We start from the raw sequence: 23,387 nt of genomic DNA, 5'->3' as shown, positions 1-23,387 counted from the left end.
CCCCTTCGCCCGGGGAGAAAGTTCCGAGCCGCAAAACAGCTGATCCGCGCTGTTTTGACGGCTTTGACGCAGTCCCGGGCTGGAGGCTCAGGAAAAAGCCTCCTTCGGTGGCGCCTCGCCACAGGAAGCTCGATCTATTGTTATTATTATGTCTAATAATTATGTGAAGACCCAGCTCTCTGGAAAAGGCTATAATGTTGGGGAAGGTAGAAGGGAAGATAAGAGGATGACCTGTGGCAAGGTAGATGGACTTACAATGGTGATTGTGTGCACCATGGGAAGATGTGGAGAACCAGGTTAGAGATAGATCATTATGGAAAAGATCACTAGGAGCTGAAAATGACTTGCTGGCACATAATAATAATATGTACTATTTTCTGGATCTGTTTTTAATTAACTATTTCCAACTATTTTATTTCCTTCATCAAAAAGATGTAGAAAGCCCACTAAAGCAGATTTTTCTGACTCTTACTTAGTTCATAACTTTTGGGGTTACTTTTCAGGCAAGGATATGAAGAGCTGCACCGTGGCTTTGTGGAGGATCATGAAGCATATCAAAGATTCACCCAAGTACATCCAAGCAAAAGAGGTACTGCATTCCCCATAGAATAAATGGCTGAGAACATAATGGAGCTAAAATATCTTTCTCTGGTCTAAAATATTTTTCTTCTGGGCTAAAACAATTTATAATTTCCAAGTAGCACAGGCAAAGGCCAATCTATATAGGAATAATGGATATTGGGGAATGAAGTAAAGTAATAGGGTGTGCTTGTATTTGTGTGTGTTATAGGAAGTCATTTGTAAGCATTTTTTTTAAATCTTTATGCATCCTTTGTATCTTAGTATAATGAGGGACTGAAGTTTAGAATGTTAGAGTTGAATGTCCTGAAAAGGAGAGAACAGGCCTGTGAAACTGCAACACTTAAGTATTTGTAACTTACTACAGTATACTAACATTTCGAGACTAAGGAGGCAGCCAGTATAGTATATTGCTTATGGTCTAGAGACTAGAAGACTAGAGAGGATTAGAGAGACTCAGGTTCAAATCTATCCTTGGTCATGAAATTCACTTGGCAACTTTGAGCAAGTCACTTAGCCCAACCTAACAAAGATATTCTTGTAGAGAAAACTTGGTAGAAAGTGTCAAATACGCTATCTTCAAGTTTGTAAAAACTGGGAATGTAATGTAATACCCCAAAATATTTCAGTATCCTATCTTGATCACAGTCTCAAAATATTCCTGGGATCACATGCTAAATCCAAAATGCTATTTCAGTTCTGTGGCCCCATTTGTAGGATTAAATAACTCACATTTCTGTCTCTTTTTCTCTTTCTCTTCTCCTCCCCCTTTATTTGTTTTTTTTGTAATATATTTTATTGATTTTTTAAAACATAAATCACTTAATAATTGGTGAACGGTGTGTTGTCTGGGTTATATTTGTAAAACAATCACTAACAATTGATTTCTATAATCCATAATCCACATAATGGTTTTAGTTGATTTCCTCTTTTCCCAAAATATCCTTTTTTGCAAACATTGAGTTGATACAATTCTTATTGTTTTGATATATAACAATTAAATATATAATTTCCCCCCAATATTCCTAAAATAATAATCACATCAATATAATATTTCTTTTCTATCCAATCATTCTGGTTGCCTTATCATAGATCCTGTAAATTCAATCACATTTAAATATCTAAAACATTTCCTTTATCTAAGTCATTTCAACTTTTTTATATTACTTACTGTATATCAAGAAAAAGAACAAAAAAGGGAAAAAAGCATACTATATTATTTAAGGAATTCATCTCTCTTAGAATGACATATATATTCCAAAACTTTTCTATTTCTTTAACCATATTCAAACAAATGTTTCTTTTTTAGGTATTCTCTCTGGTAAGTCCCATCGTCAATTTTCTTGGTTTCCACTTTAGTCTTTTTTCTTTGCCTAATATCTTTCTTAATCAATGTATTTTGCTGAATCAAAAAGTTTTTCCGTATGTTCGTAAATGTTGCTGTAGATATAAAAAGTAAATCAGGTAAAGTGTCTTTGTACGGGGCTTCTGCCTTTCCATGTTCATTGAAAATCTTTTTCTTTTTCTTTCTCTCTACTTCTCTTATGATTTCCTTTCTCTCCGATGTTCCTAACATCTCTACAGTCCATTTTATCCAATCTGTTTTCTTATCCTCAGATTTATTTTGTAGTCTTAAGGGATAAGTTGTTTTTTCCAATTCTTGTGAATTTTTTTCCACTAGAATTAAATCATGTTTCCTAGTTTTGTTAAGTTCCATCTTTAAGTCTCTATTCTCAATTCTATATCCATTTATCTGTTTTATCTGCTCCTTCTCTGTTGTTGTTTTCTGGGAATGTTTTTGTTGTAGAGTTAACTTGGAAATAGATTGATTTAAATTTTCAAAGTTATTTTGGATTTCTTTGTGGTTTAAAGTCATTGTTGTTTGAATTAGTTGCAGTATACTTTATATCTCCTCCTGTGAAGTATTTATGTTTTCTTGATATGTTATTTCTACATGTCTCTGATCCATGATGGTCAAGAATTTGAGTCTTTCTCTTTCTTCCTTTTCTCTGCAAATAGCAATGAGTCCCAATTGAATAGATATTTGTAATCCAAATAGTTAAAAAAAGATTTTTTCCCCTGAAATTTATAATTCTCTCTTTGTCTACAGCCCAGATTATTGTCTTTTCTTTTGTCACAGCTGTTCTTTGTTCTTAAAACTTTGAATGTCACAAACACAGATTAGCTTTTCCCAGGTTTTGCCAAGTCTTATATTAAAGTCATAGCTGTCATAGTCTTCATCCACCACTAGGTGTCAGGATCTATTTGTTTTTCAATTTCCAAAATGAACAATTATCTTTAGAATGAGAATCTTAACCATTCAAACAATTTTAGATTTATCCAGATTTAAGTTTTAAATTTCAGGTTTTATATTTATTTCACTTCCATATATTTTGATCCTCCATAAAAAGATTAATTCATCGCTTCCGTTAGTATAAGGGTGGGGCGGAAATCCCCCTCCTTCCCAGTCAGAGGTATTTTGCTTCTTGGGGATCTTTTCCAGGAAATTAAATGTAAAATAGAAAAGAGAAGATCAAATTCCTCACCTAGTTTCAAGCATGCTGTTCACAGTTGTGCTGGTTAGTGCTTTTGAACTTCGGTTGCTAGTAGCTTGGGCTGGTCGATGCAATATGGCCAGCCTTTCTCCTGTCGGGTTAGAAGGCTTTCCCCAAGTCGAACAGAACTGCCGCTGCCATTCCAGAATCGCTGGAGCATCCTTCTTTCTTCGTCGCCTCTCCGGGGCGACTTAGACCCATTTAGGATCTCCTGGCAGAGCAAAATTAGCCGCGGGGGTGCGGAGAATCCACAAGCCCATAACCAGTTGCTACTGCGCAAAACCGGAAGTCTTCTCCTCCCCCTTTAGCTTAGCCTCAGAACTCTATATCATTCCAACCTCCTCCTCCTTTCTATAGTTCCCCCTGTTTTTCTCAAAGTATTTCAGCTGCAAGAAGCATGGATGCTATTTTCTTCATTAATTTCTATTTCCCCTTGAGACTGAAAAACCACAGGCAGCACTACTTACTCCTAAGCTCACTTATAGAGAACCTTGGGCAAAAGGTTTACACACAAACACATACATACATAGACACATACACCTACATTTCATTTCATTTCATTTCTAATGCATGTGTTTAAAAAATTAGCTGTGCTATAGCTGGGTTATAAATATCTGGACAACCTGTAGATGGAAGTAGTGAGATGCTGTAAACCAGCAGCCCCCAACCTTTGGGGCATCAGGGACTGGTTCCACAGACCGGGGGGGGGGCGGCGTGGTTTCATGTGCTGCCTGCATCCTGTGAATGGGGCTTCGCTTGTTTGCATGCCGCAGCACAGTGTTGGTCCATTGCCCAAGGGTTGGGGACACCTGCTGTAAACCTTCCATCATATAGTTTTTAAGCTTTTTGCAGCCCAAATACGATGGTTCTTAAAAGCGAAAGCTACCAGTCCCTGCAATTTTCTTGGCAATTTTTTTAAGAAGATGGCCATTGACTCCTTCCTAGGACTTAGAGAGAGTGACTGGGCCAAGATCACCCACCTGGCTTTGTGCCTAAGGCAGGCAAGGAACTCATGATGTCTTGGTTTCTAGTTTGATGCCTTAACACCGCACCAAATTATATTATAATTTGGTTTAAATAAGGAAACATTCCTGCAATGGTGATTTACTAAAAGAAGGAAGAGAGCAAGTAGGAGTCCTATAACCCTAGCCAGTATTTGAGAAAATTACTATCGTATAACTCAAGGGTAGGCAACCTTGGGTCTTTTATGACTTGTGGACTTCAACTCCCAGAATTCCTGAGCCAGCCATGCTGGCTCAGGAATTCTGGGAGTTGAAGTCCACGAGTCATAAAAGACCCAAGGTTGCCTACCTCTGGTATAACTCAACCATTTCATTTCTCTTAATTGTTTCTCAGCTTCATGCTGTTTACCTGCAATCCTTTCCCATCCCCTCCCCCCCAGGTAAATAACTGGCATTATCTAATCTGTTCCAGTAGAGCAAGAGCATAGTTCAATTGTGTAGTCTAAGGAGAATGGCATTCCATTCCTCTACGCCTAATTCTGACTAGTCTTTCATTCTTAATACATCCAAGAAGATCTATTTGTTTATATTTACTTTGTACAGATCCAAGATGGAGAGATAACTGGAATGAAAGTGCAAATTCCTGGAACCAGAATTACTATAGAGATTGCCAACCTAGGGATGGTAACAACTCTTTGGGGCATTATGATGTTGTACTAACTCAGTAAGTAAAACTCTTAAAAGACAATGTTTAAGACTGTCCATATCCAGTTATTCTTAATACTGTTCGATCAACTGGTGGCCTCCATATTTATTGACAAAATCTCTGGCCAGCATGATCACTGGCAGGCCAGGTTGAGGACAGAGTTGTGGATGTTATACCAATCTTTGCCTTGTCTTCAGTGTTTATGTGTATGTGTGTACCCTCTCGAAACCACTGGAAATATTTTAGATTTTTCCAAGCTGAGATATGTGAGAAGATGTGTTCATCTTTCAATTTTTCATGCATAAAACTTCTATGCATTATTTTAGGGAACTTCTAAGACAGGGGTCCCCAACCTTTGGTCCATGGGCTGGTACCGGATTGTGGCATGCCGGCAACTGGTCCGCACAAACAAACAAGGCCCCATCTGTGGGATGCAGGCAGCACACAAAACCACACCCTCTCCGGTCTGCAGAAAAACCTTTCTCCATGAAACCGGTCCCCTGTGCCCAAAAGGTTGGGGGCCTCTGTTCTAAGATAATTACTTACGACCACAATTAAGCCCAAAATTTATGTTGCTAAGTGAAAGATTTGTTAAATGAGTTTTGCCCCATTTTACGACCTTTCTTGCCACAGTTGTTATGTGGATCACTGCAGTTGTTAAATTCGTAACACGATTGTTAAGTGAATCTGCCTTCTCCGTTGACTTTGCGTATCAGAAGGTCACAAAAGCTGTTCACATGACCCTGGGACACTGCAACTGTCATAAATATGAATCAGTTGCCAAGCATCTGCATTTTGATCACAGGACCATGGCGATGCTCCAATGGTCATAAGTGTGAAAAACTGTCATAAGTCACTATTTTCAGTGCCATTGTAACCTTTGAATGCTCATTAAACAAACTGTTGTAAGTCAAGGACTACCTGTATATGGAGAACGAAGGTATTGAAAATACCTTGAGTGCTTATCAGTATGTATCTCCTATTGGTGGGTTATGGCAAATGTATGCTGGCTTGCAAGTTCATTTAGATTAGAACCCAATACTACAGTGTGAGCACACTATAGTATTAGGTTGAAATACTGTACTGGGGGGCAAAATTGAGCTTTGGCTGAAATGGTGATTTGTGAGTATGTGCTTATATAAATGTTTGTTTTGAGTGCTTAGTTTAAATGTACAGTAGTGGCCAAAATTGTGGAAACCTTTTGGGAAAAGTGTACAGTACAAATGCCATCTTTGGTTAAGTTTTCACCAATTTTTCTTCTAATTTCTTTACAACTGTAGCCTTGTTCACTTAATAATACTATTTTACATTGCTTTCTGGGCAACCAGTCAACTCTTTGCACCATTACTTTAATTTTATTACGTTTTACAAGCTCACTAAATGAAAGAACACAAAAAAAACCCAACCAACTTGATAGCGATCATATAACACACTGACAAATGTCTTCTTCTCAGCTTCAATACATGACATCAATAACTGAATCCTACTGTGATCTGATTGGCTCATTGCCAAAACAAGATGACACCTAATTGGCTCTCTAAACACTCATGCTCATTGGCTACAATCAGATGAAGGAAAGCTACCTGATATCAATCTAAGCAAGTTGTGCTTCCTTTTTCTGGTTATTTGGTTATTTTCATAGAATACAGTACAGATAATTGAACAAACTTTGTTGCATTACATTCTTGATTAAATTATCTTTCCATTGATATATAATTTTATGGTACTACTCCAAAAAAAAGTGGTGTTATTAGCCATCAAACCTCAAAAATACACTTTTCCCAAAAGGTTTCCACACTTTTGGCCACCACTGTAAGTCTGTTCATGCATGCATAAAAATGAATTGAGAAGCATGATTGATTTTTACAGTCAAAGATTGAGAATATCATACAAGGATTATGAGAGATTCTGAATGTGAACCAGATTATTTTTATACAGTACCAAGAATTGGATTTTAGAGAATAAAGGGCACATAAAGAAAGGAAATAATTGGAAAAAATCAAAGTGGAAGGACTGTAGGAAGAGAAAATAGAGTCTTGCTTGGAAAAGTATTAGAAGATAAATAAATTTTCCAACAGAATAAATGAGAAGTATGTAAAAGGAAAGAGGACATGGAAGCTGCTCAGAGCATGTAACAGAGCAATACAGAAGATTGTAGGGTTATATTAAAGGAAATAAAAATACATTACAGAGGTAAAAGAACTGTGGATTAGGAAAATGCACACAAACACAAATTCGTGGCAAAAATGAGCCAGATAGAACAACATAGTATGTGTTCAACGAGAGCAGGATATGCTTAAGATTTAAAAATGAAGACAAAAACAAAATGTTTTTGAAATGGGGGAAAAAAGAGCTGAACTAGAATGTATAGAGGTGAGAAAATTTACTGTACGTTTGTTGAGTTAGAGAAAATATATGATGGAACAAATAGGCGGGGATTATGGAATGGTTTGTATTAATATAGAATTGAAGGTTGATTGTTGAATATGATACAAATAGTATGTGATGGAATTAAAGATTCCAGAGGATAAATGGAATATTTAGAAAATGGGTCAACATTGAGCATTTTGGCTTGGGTGTCTACTGTGTTTATGGATAAATATATAAGGAAACAGTCATGGTGATCTTATATTGGTTGGGATGTAAATGTGCTTGTATGCATCTAGTGTTCTAATTTTGTTTGAGACTCTGAATGATTTGTACTGAATGTTAAATAGATAGAAGTATGGTATTATAAAGAGTTTGAATGTTGATTTTAACAGCTACATTGGTGTGAAGACTGCAAAATACATTGCCTGTTGTAATTTATCTTAAACAATTCATGAAAGAGTGTTAGGGTTCAGATTGTATAAATCTTCTGGCTAATATAATAGACATTTGTTATCATTCAAATCATGGATTTGTATCAAGTATTGCAGGATTTTAGATTTCCTATGCAATTAATTTCTTGGATTAACATTTATTACCATAATCCTTATGATTTTGTAAATATCAATTGAATTTTTTCACCAGCAATAAAAAAAGGATGGAGTCTCATTTAATTTTTAATTTAACTTGGCATGCCTAATAAAACTAACTCATAACATCAAAGGGATTTGTATAGTTGAATTTGAGTATAAGATTTTATATGAAGATGATAATTTTCAACAATTGTGTAATCTAAATTTGAAGCACAGTATGTATGTATGTATGTATATACATAGTCAATATTCTAGCTATAACAATAGAATAGAATAGAATAGAATAGAATAGAATAGAATAGAATAGAGTAAGTCAAATATTCTACTAGTTCATTGTCTGGAAAATATTAGGTTTTTTTTATATTGTTCAGAAGCTATCCCCAGGAAGCTATTGAATTTAGTAGGTAATAATATTTCAAAATGTATCACTTAGGTAAAAGAGGCTATTGAGAGGCGAATGAAAACATCCTTAGGTTTCTTGGGAAGAACTAGTGTTATTAAAGATAAATTTAGTATCAAATTTATAGATATTTTCAGAGCAATGCTTATCTTGGTTTAGCCTAAATATTTTAAATAAGTAGTTTTTGTTTTATTTAGAAAAATTAATGATTATTGTAAATTTTTATGGATGGAGAAAATACCCAATTTGTCATTGGCTTACTTATTAATCTAAGTCATGTATTGGAATGGAACTTTATTAGCTACTTATGATCATGGGTTACAATCATAAGATTCTGTAAGGCCCAGCCTCAGCTAATGCTCCCAAGAAAGCACAACTCTTGAAACTGGCATTATTTCAAAAGAAACTTTTATTGAGAGATAGTGAAGACAGAAAAGCTAAGCAAGATCTGAATAATTCCCACATGAAATGTTACATTAAACCCCTCTCTTCAAAACCCCTCCCAGGTGCCCATCTACCCAGTCCAAATCCAGCTAATCCACAGGCGTGAAGTTGTTATTGGAACTGGAAGTTGAAGGAGCGATAAAACTCTGTTCCCAGGTGTTGCATCCTCTTTTCAGTTGAGCAGAGATAAGGCAGATGGCCCCAGGCACATTCCTCTCCCTTTCACACTCAAAGAGATACATCAAAAGTTGAGAGAACAAAGCAAATGAAACACAACCTCCCCCCTCCCAACAGAATGACAGCACCCCCAAAATGATTTGAGGGGCCTGACATGCCGTCCTCCTTAAAAGAAGGAGAAGTCTACCTGGAGAAATATAAAATAATAAAATGGGAGAGAAAGAGAATTCACAGATTAATTGGGTTTATCCAGGTAATGTGCATAAAAATGTTTGAGTAACCTAGGGGGTCTAACATGTTTCTTGTGCACCCATTCTTTCTGGGATGCTGGGACGTCTTTCCTGGCCACCAAAGACTGGGTGGCTCCATGGTGTTTGCATGAGTCTAGGATTTCCTTAATTTCAAAGTGTTGTTCACCCTCTACCATGATGGGTTGTGGTGCTGGGCATAAAGGTGATGTTATTTCAGGCTTTAGCAGACTGTAATGGAATACAGGGTGGATTTGCCTTAAGGCCTTGGGGAGTTCTAATTCCGCTGTAACTGGATTTATGATGTGTTTAATGGGGAAGGGTCCCACAAATGTTGGCCCTAACTTTTTGGAGGGCTAAAGGGATTGTAGGAACCTAATGGACAGGTATACTATGTCCCCTATGTGGAATGGTTTAGGTTCCATTCTCTTTTTATCTGTCTGAGCCTCATAGCTGCTCTAGTCTCATCTAGGGCAGTGATGGCGAACCTTTTAGAGACTGAGTGCCCAAACTGCAACCCAAAACCCACTTATGCATCGTGGAGTGCCGGGTGGGCGTGGCCCATTGGGTAGGCGTGGCCCATTGGGTGGGCGTGGCTGCAGTGGTAACGGCAGACTGGGTGGGAATAAAAAGTTCAATTAATCAATTCCAACTTTGCAAGATCTTTTTTTTTCCTGCGAGAAGTTGAAATTGACTGATTGAACCTTTTTTTTTTTTTGCACACAGTGGCGGAGGCCTAAAGCGAAAAGGTTTTATAAAACCCAGCTGAAGGCCTAGGACTGGGGCGATGGCATGCATGCCCACAGAGAGGGCTCTGAGTGCCGCCTCTGGCACCCATGCCATAGGTTTGCCACCACTGGTCTAGGGCTTTTCTGACAACTGGTCAAATATTTTGCAGTTGATTCATCTATTCCTTAAGGGAAGGAATTGTGGGTTCGTTAGTGGGCAGCTTGGGCTTTGGGTTGAGCTCTTGTCCTGTGGCCACTTGAAAAGGGATGAACCCAGTGCTAGAGTACACAGCATTATTATAAGCCATTTTCAGCAAATGGCAGGAGGTCAGTCCAATTGTCTCGCTGGTAGTTGATGAAGCATTGTAGGTACTGTTCTAGTACTGAGCTCCTTCATTCTGTCCCACCATTTGCTTGAGGTTGATGACTAGAATGCAGGCCCTGGTCTAGGAGATCCAAAAATGCACTTCAGAACCTAGAAATAAATTGGACCTCTCTGTCCAAAATTATGTGATGTGGGGCCCCATGTAGGTGGTAGACATGGAGGAGGAAAAATTTTGCTAGAGTTTTTGCTGTTGGGATCTTTTGACAAGGAATGAAATGGACCTGCTTTGAAAACAGGTCAGTCACTACTCAAATAACGGTATTTCCCATGCTTTCTGGCAATTTTACAACAAAGTCCATAGGAATCTCTCTCCAGGGTGCTGAAGGGTTTGCAACTGGCTGTAGAAGGCCAGGCATTTTCCCCTGCCTCCATTTTGCTGCTGTGCATGTAGGGCAGCTGATCACATAACTCTCCTGTTTGATAGAAGGCCACCAGAATTGTCTCTTTAACAAGTGTAGGGTCTTTACAAACTCAAAGTGTCCTGCCACCTTTGAGTTATGGCAGGTCTGCATAGTCTTTAGTGTCTGGCTGGGACATATAACTTCCCTCCTATCCCTGGTAGCCCCTCCCACATGGAGCAAAGGTTCTTGTGACTAATGAACCATTTGCCATTTTGCAGGGCTTGCTTAAAGGCCAGGGTGATAGCTAATGGTGGGATGCCTTTTGATTACACCCTCATGATTACTGGGATTGCTAGCTGCTGTGCCAGGAATAGAGGCTTGACTATTTTGGCCTTTACACTGTTGTATTGTGGCAGCCTGGATAGGACGTCTGCCAGGAAGTCCCCCCCAGTAAATAGTGGAGGGTAAAATTGAAGTGCTGCAAGTGTTGGGTCCACCGTGCCTGCTTGGGGGACGGTTTCCTCGGGGTTTTCAGCCCTTCTAGGTTTTTGTGGTCAGTCCAAACCTGGAAAGGGATTTTGCTCCCTTCTAAAAAATGCCTCCAAGTGAGAAGGGCCCACCTCACTGCGTAGGCTTACTTCTCCCACACCACCCAGTCTCAGTCAGTTTTTTCTAAATGTATGCGCAGGGCTGCAATTGGCTTTTTTTGTTTTCCTGGAGCAGTACCGCACCTACAGCCACATCATTAGTGTCAGCCTGAATGACAAGTGGTCTCTCTGAATCTTGGTGCCTCAGGACCAGCTCTGCAGAAAAAAGTCTTTTCAGCTTTTTGAATGCGGCTTGGCATTCCATAGTCCACTTTAATGGCTGGCTAGGTTTTGGCTTATCTCCCCCCTTGGTTTTTAATAAGTTTGTAATGGGGAGTGCAATTTGCACAAAGGAGGGAATGAACTGCCTATAGAAATTGGCGAAACCCAAGAAGCTTTGCATGGGGCTTCCCATTCTAAAGTGGCATGCACTTTCTCTGGGTCCATCTCCATCCCCTCATGCGAGTTCCGGTAGCCTAGGTAGTTAATCTTCTCTTTGTGGAATTCACATTTTGAAAGCTTGGCATATAGTTTGGCAGTGCAGAGTTTATTCAGGACCGCTCTGACCAGTTTTACGTGCTCAGTTTTCATCTCAGTGTATATTAATATATCGTCCAGGTACACCAAAACTCCCTTATACAGGTGTTCATGTAACACTTCATTTATCAGTTGCAGGGGCTACTTGTAATCCAAAAGGGAGCACTTTAAATTGAAAGCAGCCCAGGGGGCAATTAAAAGCAGTTTTCCATTTGTCTCCCTCTCTAATTCTGATAACAGGTAATAAGCCTCCCAGAAGTCCAGTTTAGAAAATACTTTCCTCTTACAGAGGTGGGCCAGCATGTCCTTCATGAGGGGCAAGGGATATACATTCTCCTTGCACACTGTTTTCAGATCCCTGTAATCCACGCAGAGACGAAGAGACCCATCTTCCTTCTCCCAGAACAACACCGGGGCTGCCACCTGTATCTAGCTGGCTGGATGAAACCCCAAGCTAAGTTTTTATCTGTGAACTGGCACAGTTCGTCTAACTCCCTGGAAGTCATGGAGTACAGTTTAGGTTTTGGAAGTTTAGCTTTGGGACAATCTCAATGGCACAGTCTGTGGGCCGGTGAGAAGGGAGTTCATCTGAATCTCTCTCGCTAAATACTTCAGCCAAATTGTGGTATTCCTTAGGTATGCCTCTCAGCGACTCGCTCTTTGCGGCTGCCCAGGTGCCCGGTCCAAATCCAGCCAATCCACAGGTGTGAAGTTGTTATGGGAACTGGAAGTTGAAGGAGCAATAAAACTCTGTTCCCAGGCATTGCATCTTCTTCTCAACAGAGCAGAGATAAGGCAGATGGCCCCAGGCACATTCCTCCCCCTTTCACACCCAAAGGTTGAGAGAACAAAGCAAATGAAACACATTCCACAGCTCACGACCTCCCCCCTCCCAACATAATGACAGCACCCCGAAAATGATTTGAGGAGCCTGACAGATTCAGAATTACAATTTACTACCTTCTGGTCCAGAAATATTTGTTCTTATTATAGTAGGAATTAGTTTATTTTCTAGCACTGAAGGTAATAAACATAGGTAATTTACTATATGTAATTTACTTTTGTTCTTTTCTTTTTCTCTTTACTGTATAGTGTTTTTAAATGTAGTAGACTAAGTTTATTTTTGGTAATACAACAATAATATAGTTATATTAATATATCAATGTTTAGTTTTTATATAATTTCATAATTAAGGTTTTTAAAGAATGCTTTATATGAGAGTCTGTGGCATGTTTTCAGTTAAGGTACTGGGCTGGAAGTAGATAGACCCAAATTCTAGTTCTTCCTTAGGCACAGAAACCAGCTGGATGACTTTGGGTAACAGAAAATTATTATTTTTTCCCCTGTCCTCCTCCATTATATTTTATTTCTCTGTTCATCACTTAAAGTTGTATCACACTGGCTCCTTCTTTCCTTTGTGCATTTTTTGATGGAGTTTTCATCCTAGCTATTGAAGATAAAGCCAAACTGCTATATGTAACAGAATAACGAAGTTGGAAGAAACCTTGGAGGTTTTCTAGTTCAACCCCCACCCCCCCGCTCAAGCAGGAAACCCTATAACATTTCAGACAAATGGTTGTCCAATTTCTTCTTAAAAACCTCCAGTCATGGAGCACCTGCAATTTCTGGAGGCAAGTTGTCCCATTGATTAATTGTTCTAACTGTCAGGAAATTTCTCCTTCGTTCTAGGATGGTTTTCATCCATTGCTTCTTGTCCTGCCTTCTGATGCTTTGAAGAATAGGTTGATCCTTCTTCTTCGTGGCAACCCCTTAGATATTGGAATACTGCTATCATGTCACTCATAATCCTTCTTTTCATTAAACTAGATATACTCAGTTCTTGCAACTGTTCTTCATATGTTTTAGCCTCCAGTCCCCTAATCATCTTTGTTGCTCTTCTCTGCACTCTTTCTAGAGTCTCAACATGTTTTTTATATTGGACGACTAAAACAGGATGCAATATTCCAAGTGTGGTCTTGCCAAGGCATTATAAAATGGTACCAACATTCACGTGATCTTGCAGAAAACTGCAATTCTTTGTGTATCTAGTATTCTGCAGACTTTTGTAATCCAAAATTATTAGCTTGTGGGATGGGATATTATCAATAGAGGGAGCCTCTTCTCACCTAGCACCGGACTTGGTGAGAGGTGAGAAAGATCTAAGTGAGACATATGCTTAGGCAGTTTGTTGTGTACACCAGTTTGCTGAAGAAATTGGGTCAAAATTCTGAAATAGAATCTTGTGCGGAACAGTAGATACTCAAGTATGGCATTAATTTTATGTACTTATCATGGTGTAAGGAGACAGATATATAAATTTGCTGTAAGGTTGAGTCAGGTAGATTTTAAGCTCAACCTTTTTCCTTTGATTTCCTCCAGATCTAAGAATTCCTATGAAGATAGTTATGCTTCAAAGAAAGATGCTTCCTATGATATCAACTACCATTCTCCTTTGTTACGAGGACACATTTGGGATAAATTCCAAGAGAACTCTTTGAAGAATGCCACTGTTCCAGCCCATGAGGTATCTAATCTCATTCTTGCTGACAGATTAGCCTGCAATTGTTTACTATAAACCATTGGTGGGAGGAAAGTGGTTCAGACCTTGTATTTTTCTATTTTTTTTCCAATAGTAAAATTCCTTGGGAAAGAAGTTATAGATTGTTTTGCTTTGTTTTAATTCAGGCTAGCATTCACTCCCATATATTTTCTATGTTTTTCCCCACATAGCTTTCATTGCCTGATGGGCTAACTCCCCTCCAACAGTACAAGGAATCTGGCCTCAGTTCTAGCAGTTATGAGCTTAGTCAATATATGGAAAATTCTTCCAACCACTATGAAGCAACTTTCTCCGAGGATTGGAGCCCTGTTCAGTCAGGTGAGTTATTCAACAAGGATAAGATGCAGGATGAGGGCAATAAAGCTGAATACTTATCAAGGACTGGGTAGAACGATGGTGAAACTCATGGTTAGAAAACAAAAAAATTCTATTTGGCTCAGAAGTACCATCTGAGGATTCCCCCAAATTTGAATGCTGGCACTGGATTGGGCTAAAACGCTGGGGTAATTTCATAGCAGTTTGATCTGTAGGGAGGAAGAGATGTTCCGTGTATAAAGAAGGGCTGAATAGACCTGTCTATGACGCTTTTCATCAGAATAATATGGCCATAATTTCTTGTTGTGATATTAGTACTAATTTGGCTCATTTTCATTGGAAGGGTATGTGATGTTAAGATTGGAGAGAAAGGCCCTGTTTTATGGTCTGCCCAAAGGAGAGTCAGGTTGGATGGTCTTCAGGACTTAGGGTTTTTGTTTTTTTACTTGTGGTGTTTGCTCCAGATTTACATGGTAGTTCTGTGTGAACTCCACTTTCTATTCCTCCTACCTCTTTAGGTTGTTCCTAAAACTTAAAAAAAAATCAGTCAAGCTTTTATTGCTTTTATTCCTACCCTCCAAAAAATATCTTTAAAAAACAAGCATTACTTTTATTACGTTCATTATTGATAACATTTGAAAACTGCTCTAGGAGGATTTGTCTGAAAATGCTGACTAGAAAATATTGAATAAATAATATACTCCTGTTACCTGCCCTAGACTTTCTTTAGATTAGTTTTTTAAGAGTATTGACTATATATTCATAGCTAGATCCGACTTGATGGAAACTGCTCTGTGCTTTTAAAGATGAAACCTAGAAATAAAGAGAAAATTTTCTGACAATTAAAGCAATTAATCAATGGAATAGCTTGCCTCCCAGAGTTATGGGTGCTCCACTATTTTTGAATGTTTTCAGAACTAGACTGGACATCTATTTGATTGGGATTATATAAGGACTCCTAGCTTGATACAGAGTTGGGTTAAAGACCTCTAAGGTCCCTTCCAGGCCAATGATTCAATGCTCTACAATCTGAAATGGTTCCAGTCTGATAAAATAAAAAGTGATGCTCACATTGAAAAGTCAAGTAGCTGTACAGAAGCAGAAAGCCCAGCCATCAAATTTGGAGATATTTATATTTGTAGCTTATCATCTAGGCCATTTGCCCACCAGTACAAGGACTGTCTTCTTGTCTTCTAGCAGAAGACTTCCAAGCTATGTCTAACCGTGTGACCTCCCCCAAATTTACTGTCCCTCATGTACCTCTGTGTTTTGGAGCTGGAGGGCAGTTGGTCCGAGGATGTCCAAATGATCCAGCAGATGGACAACCTGCTCTTGTTGAGATACACAGCCTTGAGGTAAACTTTTAATTGCTCGTTAGTAACAAGCTATGATATTGTATATCTGGATCAGAACTGTGGCACTATTTGATTGTTTTTTGTTTCTTATTCCTTGGTTTTACTTTCTTCTCTGATTTCCCTATCTCATTTATAGTTGTTCCTAGTAAACAAAGAGCGTGCCCTATTATATACCTTTTTTTTCTCTAAGCATCTTCCATCATTCCCCTTATAGGTAGCATGGTTGTTATAATGCATTCTCTAGACACCCGCAGTTTCTAACTGTTTGGCAAAAACATCCAACAGGCTTTTCAGCATTCAGCTTACATATTAAATGCTCTGAAAGAAGGAGAGTGCAGAGGTTATGTAGACAAATAAAGTCTATATTGCAAAGTGCATTTTGTAACCTACTTGACTGTGGAGACCCAGATGAACTGCAGTTAAGCGACTGCACTTTGAGTTAGGAAGAGCATGATTCTAAATTCTCCCTCCTCAAAGATAAACCCAGAGGTCTCAACTGGGGCTTTTGTGCTCAGTTTAGTTTACTGTCAGGCAGGCTCTGATACCCTTTTACATCAAAGAGATTGACATAATGAATACAAAGTTCTTTGAACATTTATTTAGAAAATAATAAAGTCAGATTTTAGTATGCCACGGAAAGGGAACCAGTTAGTCTTTGACTTACAACCACAACGGAGCCCAAAATTTATATTGCTAAGCAAAACAGTTTCCCCATTTTACAATTTTTCTTGTCACAGTTGTTAAGTGAATCATTGCAGTCGTCAAGTTAGTAACACGGTTGTTCTGTGAATCTGGCTTCCCCATTGACTTTGCTTGTCAGGAGGTTGCAAAAGGTGATCACATGGCCCGGGACACACAACCATCATAATATGAGCCAGTTGCCAAGTGTCTGAATTTTGATCACGTGACCATGGGACTCTGCAATGGTTGTAAGTGTGAAAAATGGTCATAAATCACGTTTTTCAATGCCATTGTAACTTTGAACTGTCACTAAATGAACTGTTGTATGTCAGGGACTTTCTGTAGTACAAACAGATATTCAAAAGGCATATGCTTTCTGCTGACTTAAACCAGTATGTTGTAGCATGCTGCCTACATTATAGTTTGGCTTAATGAGCACAGGCAATTATTGATAGAAACCTACTTGTGAACATAATGCTAAACTATAAAACAGTTTCTTTGTTTTGGCTTAGTGTGAGTTATAAATCTATTCTTTATGAATGAACCAGGCCATTATAATTTATTGACAATTCTGCCATACGCTAATCAACAAGCCAGGCCTTTGAACCTGCTTCTGTTTTACAGATTATTCTACATGACACTGCTGAGCAAGAAATGATGAGAATCTTTCCAGGACCTCTGATCAGGTATAAGACTTGAGGGGAGGTCAGCCCTTGCCCTTTCAAACAGCAAAGTTTGGACTAAAGGGTAACAAAATGGCAGTAGATGAAACTAATGTATGGGGAAACTGAGGAAGTTCTCCTGTTTCAGGTCCTTACTAATACAGTTAGTCCTTGACTTATGAAGACAATTGAGCGCAAAATTTCCATTGCTAAGCAAGACAGTTGTTAGGTGAGTTTTGCACCATTTTATGACCTTCCTTGCCCCAGTGATTAAGTGAATCACTGCAGCTGCTAAATTAGTAACACAATTGTTAAGTGAATCTGGCTTCCCTATTGACTTTGGTTGTCAGAAGATCACATGACCTTGGGACACTGCAACCATCATAAATACATGCCAATTGCCAAGCATCCAGATTTTGATCACATGACCACAGAGATGCTGTAATAGTCATAAGTGTGAAAAACGGTCATAAGTCACTTTTTTCAGTGCTATGGTAACTTCGAACGATCACTAAACAAATGGTTGTAAGTGGAGGACTACCTATAAATGGATGCAGTATAACACTGTTTTAATGAAAACGTTTATCTAGCCATCTGTCACCCAGCCAAACTCTGGGTGACTTACAACCCCCAAATAAATCAATATGTATAGCAATAAAAAGAAAAGAAGCAGTAAAATCCAAAGCCAGGTGCCACAACCCCCTAATGCAACCCCCAACATTCTCCTCCCATTCCAACCTCACCTTATCGCAACACTTGGGAGAAGATCCAGGTCTTAAGTGCTTCCCTGAAAGTTAAAAGGGTGGTTAAGATGACAGTAAGCTTCTACAATTCTTGTTTATTCTGACAAACAATTATGTCTCATGATATATAGTGACTAAGAAAAGATACCCTTGGGATTTTCTGCTTCAGGCATTCCATATCTTAACGGGGTCTTTTGTTATGGTATTTTTTCAGAACAAAATTTGATACGTATTTTATATGATTTGGAGATGTTTTTAATATGCTGTGAGTCACAGAAAGTATTGCACAGTAATTCAACTATTTTAGTTATATGGCAGAAGACTAAAAGGGAAGAATGAAGGAAAGGGAAAGAGATCTTTACCTATTTCTTTATTATTTGCTGGAGAATGTGATTACTTGAGCCTATTTCTGTAGCTAGGTCAAAGAGATAAGCCGTACTTTTGCTTTCCAGATGCTGGATAGATTGCTGGCTTGCTAGAAGTTCCAGTTATGGGAGCTGGCAGAGCAGTCTTTCTAAAGTCTATAATTACTGGCTAATGGTCTAGAATGGCTGGTTGACATTTCATCAAAGGGGAATGGTGACAGGAAATGGTCTACTAATAGCCAAGAATTGCTCTTCAGCTTTGGGAGTGAAATACCCATCAAAGAGGGAGACAGTTCTGGAGGAGGAACAAAAATGGGTAATGGCATTTTGATGTATGAATGTGGAGAGAATGAGGCAGAAGAATCAGGAGGAAAATGGGAGGGTGGGGGTTTAACTGAAACATGGGTGTTCTCTATGGAAGGTGACATAAATGATTATCTAGGACAAGCCTTTGCTTTTTCGTGAGCTGCTTATGCAAAATTGCACAAATGTTACACATATGCATTAAACCCTGCTGAGATTTAATTATATTATTGTTGTTCTTTTCTTTTCTGCCAGGGAAGATCTGCACAAGGTGGATGTGATGACATTCTGTCAGCGCAAAGCAGCCACTGGCTGTGACTTGACAACTAAGCAGGGCCGAGATTCTGCCTTGCTTTGGAAGCTCCTCCTCCTCCTTTGCCGACAAAATGGAGTAGGTATAAAGGAGGGCAGTCCTGGGTAGACTGGTTATGGCAGATGATGAATGCAGTCCAGACAGAATGAATCTGTATTCTTGTGGATGTGGGTAGGTTGTCCCCATAACTGAATATAGTCTGCAGATCTGCAGTATTTTAATCACTTCCTTGGGGTATCTGATGATTACATCATTTCCAACCTGACTTAGTTACCGGTCATAGGATTGAAGATGGAGAATGCTCGATCTCTTCCTTTCCCCATTTACCCCAATATTGCCAATGCTGTGTTATTGACATGGGAAGACTGTGGTCGGTCTCGTGCCTGCAGAGTTTTTTGTAAACGTATTGAACGCATATGGGCTTTCCCTCTGGTGAAGCTTCTCTCCATCAATGAAGGGTTCCTCAACTCTTTCCAAATCTTCTGAGCTAGCTTTTGGAAGACATTAAGATGATGTTAACTCTCAAATTCTAGCAGTAAAGTATATGAGTTAATCTGAAGAACAGATTTGAAAATTGAGAAATCACTTCTTGAATCTGGTTTTCATGAATTTGAGAGGCTTATTTTCCAGCAAAGTAAAATGTTAAAATTAAAAGCAAATTAAAGGATGAAACACTCTGGAAATGCCCATGGAGTAACTGTTCTGCTACTGCCCCCTTTCTTGCTTTATTATTATCCATGATGTTTCTGATCTTCCAACCCATTGAATGTGTGTTGTTTTCTCCCTCCCCTTTGCAGTCCATGGTGGGATCAGATACAGCTGAGCTGCTGATGCAAGATCGCAAATACCAGGAAAAGTTCAAAAGACAAGAGCCACGGATGAACCTGATTAACCTGACAGGAGAAGAATGGCCAGTGTCTGGCTATGGAACCATGGACCTTCTCACAGGGGAGATGGTCCCAACTGCTGGCACACCAGAGCAAAAAATAGAGAAATTCACCAAACTCCTTTTCTATGGCAGAAAGAAAGTAAGAGCTAAGTTTCCACGTTTGCTTTCTGAGGGGATTATCTGTACAGAGCCTTGGATCACACTCATATTGTTATAACCTCAAATGATTACCCATATGTCTGTGAATCCACAGTTTCATTTCACATGAAAAATGCAGGGAGAATGCAAATCAGACACAATATATTTCCTCAGAGAAATATATTGCTTTTATTGAGAAGTACAGCACTATTAGACTGCCTTTTAATTAAACTCTATTTTAAAGTGTTGTACTCCACTGGTTTTATTGTCTTGCTTTATGGAACTTTGTTTTATTATTATTTATTTTTGTCAAATTATTTTCATGGAACATTGTTTTTATTATTTTTTGTATAGCCTTTGGGGCTCCTTCATGAGGAAAAAACAGTAAAAAACTAAATTACAATAGGAATACTTAGGCAAATGATTATATTGGTTCAGAAGTGACAGTTTGATGTATTTTGCATGTTTAAGGTTATAGCTTACACAATCACTTGCCACTGACTATGCGTGCTAGTTGATTTGAAACATCTACAGTAGAATTTCCAACCCCCAAAGGGTAGCACATAGCCCGCTCTGCATGCCAAAGATCCACTGGTCCACTCTTTCAGATCTTAAAGAATCTCAAGTTGCTGATCTTGTTCTGTTTAATACTTGGCTAGCTCTTTTTTCTGTGGAATATAATATTAGGATAATAATATTTCCCTATGCTTTTCTTGATTCTCATATCCATTTTACTTAGACAGAGCACTACCCAATCCATGGATCACAGTGGAGACCACTGATGTCTAGGCTAGCTCTCATCTGCCATGAACTTAGAGTGTTAGTCACATTGGAAAATAATAGTATGGGATATAGTAGGGTGCAGTTGGTGGATGTCAAGAGTTTTGATTATGGTTTGCTTGCTCATAGGAAGCCCTGGACTGGGCTATGAGAAACCAGCTATGGGGCCATGCACTCTTTCTATCAAGCAAGATGAACCCAAGGATTTACAGTCGGGTCCTGACTGGGTGTGTAGACTGTTTTGCAGTTTCCTTCATGTTAGCCTATTTTTTAAATGCCCATATTTGCCATGTCTGACAAAACATATTTATTCTGTCCTGTTGCAGGTTCACAAGCACATTGGCCTCCAATGATCCTCTGCAGACACTTTTCCAGCTCATGTCTGGAAGGATACCCCAGGCATCTTTGGTATTGATTTCTGCCCCTGCCCCTCTGCTTTCATGGGTCCTGTTTATCTGGCCTAAGCAGGATGAACCTGAGGCGAGCAAACCATCAAATGGAGATGGACGATGAAGGGCAGTTCAGATGGAGGAGCCAAGCCTAAGGCAGCAGTTTGATAGGACAAGGTGGAATCTTCTTGGCCCCTGGAGTCATGGACTCTTTGTGCAGAGAGAGCAGGCCAGCAATGCTACAAAGCATCAATTAGGATGCATAAAGTAAAGAAGCACCAGACTAATCCAAAGCTAGATTTTGATAAAACAAAGCTTTTTTTTTTTTTTTACTAAGAATGGGCACTTAAGGAGATTGCTGGAATCACTTATTTTTTGTGTCTTTCTCCTTCCTGCCACCTCTGTGCATGTGATCATCTGAAGATGCCATAATTGGTGTAGGCATGGCACATGTGTAATTCTAGTAAATGTCTACAAGGCTCAGCAGGGAAGATTGACAATAGCTTGTTGACACCGGCAACAATTATGGATTGCTAGGACACCCAAACTTACTGTAGTTGTTGGATTGGTAGAATCCAAGGCTAAGCTAACTGTTACTATTCTGATATTTTAATCTAGGACTTGACCAGGTTTGTTGACAATGCTTGAGAAGGCATGAGTTACACTACAGAAGGCAGTGGGTTAAAAAAGGATCAACTATATCCTATTCATTTATTTGGTGGCTAAATAAGTTAAGTTACTTAACTGATGGACATGTTAGGTATACCTGAAAAATGCTGAGGAAATATTTATGTCTTAAATTTATTGGCTATGTTCTGGGAATGATTAAGAATAATCTTGGTCTAAACCAAAAGTGACTACAGCTAATCAATAGTATCAAGTCTGAATTGGAATCAGCTGATTTATATTTAGGCTGGAACTTAGGATCTGGCAGTCTGAACTTCAGCTGAACAGAGAAGTGTGGAATGTGTTAAAGTGTGAAATTATGCTACTCCAGGTACCTCTTTCTGCCTGCCAGTTTTAGAGCTGTATGCTGTACTTATCCATTCTCTTCTGAAAGGCGTGGTCAGTTGAAGTCTAACTGACCTAATGAGGGTGTGGACATTGCCTCAGATATAGCTAGCCTGAATCCCACTTGTCCTTGATAGGAGTATCTCCTTCAGGTTGCACTCTAAGTGCACATTTTACTTTTTGCCTTTGCTGGATTATTAGGGCAAATTAAAATATAGTTTGAAGAAGGAATGAGTTTAATGGGGTTGAGATAGTCTGAATGAAACACTCTGAGAATGGAGTAACTGTTCTGCTATTACCCCCTTTCTTGCTGCATTACTGCTTCTGTTTTCTTATGAGCATCCAAATCGTCCATGTATGTGATTCCTTGGGCCACGTTCTCCAGCAATCTAAAGATTTCCCGCTGAGAAAGAATCCATGAAGTCAAAAGGTTAACCACTGTTCCATGGGAGGCAATAATGGGGCCAGAAACTTTGGTATACTTCAGAAGCCAAAACGTGCTGAAAGTTTACCTCAGGTCAGCCCTCCCCAATCTAATGAGTCATGAGGTGACTGACTCATTAGTGTTGGAATCAAACTAAAGAAAGCAAATTCAAGTGCTCCCTCAATCATGAAGCTTGCTGGCTCATTTCTCTCAACCCAATCTACCTTACCTGGCTACTGTCATAGGAGGGAGATTCTCATATACTATAAGCTGCCTTGAATAAAAGCTGGGAAAATAAACTTTTCCGTGTTTTGGCTAGGTTGGCTGAACATTTTAGGAGTTGCAATGTCAGCACTGGCATTTGGTGAAGGTTTCCTTAAAGATTATATATTTTCTTTGTGCTTCAGGTCAGGTATCCTCCGTGCTTTGTTTAATGTTGTTTTGCTGAATGCATGAAGTGGTACAACACACACACACAAAATTGGTTTGCTTCCCAAATATTTGTAGCCTTTTTCCTGGATCTTATGCCAGACAGAGGAAACAAATTTGAGTAAATAATGATGTTTTATATCCTTTGTACCCTGTAATTTCCTCTTTTTTGACTATAGTCCTGTGGAGATGAGAAGTGGGGAGACTGGAGGCCACACCTGGCTGTCATGCTGTCTAATCAAGTAGGAGACTTGGACCTGAATTCCAGAGCCATCATCTCTATGGGAGACACATTGGGTGAGGAAATTCACATAGACATGAGGGGGTGGGAGGTGGAATGATTTCCAATTCCAATGCCAGAGGAGTTGCATCTACATTCCTTGGTACTTCAGCTGCATACAAATGGAGGAATCACTTAAAG

At 39.1% G+C, this 23,387-nt stretch overlaps 1 protein-coding gene across 1 annotated transcript in view; it reads left to right on the top strand.

Annotated features, from left to right (window-relative positions):
* The first annotated feature begins 226 nt into the window (after positions 1 to 226).
* LOC114922269 (protein transport protein Sec16B-like) overlaps positions 227 to 23,387 on the top strand; it is a 78,816-nt gene continuing 55,655 nt past the window's right edge. The window contains exons 1-12 of the mRNA XM_029283196.1: positions 227 to 296; positions 504 to 589; positions 13,693 to 13,757; positions 13,989 to 14,133; positions 14,340 to 14,487; positions 15,685 to 15,839; positions 17,145 to 17,206; positions 18,849 to 18,984; positions 19,704 to 19,934; positions 20,843 to 20,940; positions 21,040 to 21,121; positions 23,146 to 23,263. Of these exons, the coding sequence (XP_029139029.1) occupies positions 227 to 296; positions 504 to 589; positions 13,693 to 13,757; positions 13,989 to 14,133; positions 14,340 to 14,487; positions 15,685 to 15,839; positions 17,145 to 17,206; positions 18,849 to 18,984; positions 19,704 to 19,934; positions 20,843 to 20,940; positions 21,040 to 21,121; positions 23,146 to 23,263 (1,396 nt within the window). The remainder of the gene's footprint in view (positions 297 to 503; positions 590 to 13,692; positions 13,758 to 13,988; positions 14,134 to 14,339; positions 14,488 to 15,684; positions 15,840 to 17,144; positions 17,207 to 18,848; positions 18,985 to 19,703; positions 19,935 to 20,842; positions 20,941 to 21,039; positions 21,122 to 23,145; positions 23,264 to 23,387) is intronic.

Source organism: Protobothrops mucrosquamatus, unplaced genomic scaffold (genome assembly GCF_001527695.2).
Source record: "Protobothrops mucrosquamatus isolate PMUCROS unplaced genomic scaffold, P.Mucros_1.0 scaffold35, whole genome shotgun sequence".
NCBI lineage: Eukaryota > Metazoa > Chordata > Lepidosauria > Squamata > Viperidae > Protobothrops > Protobothrops mucrosquamatus.
Note: the sequence above shows the minus strand (reverse complement) of the source record. Positions and strands in the feature narration are given on the sequence as shown.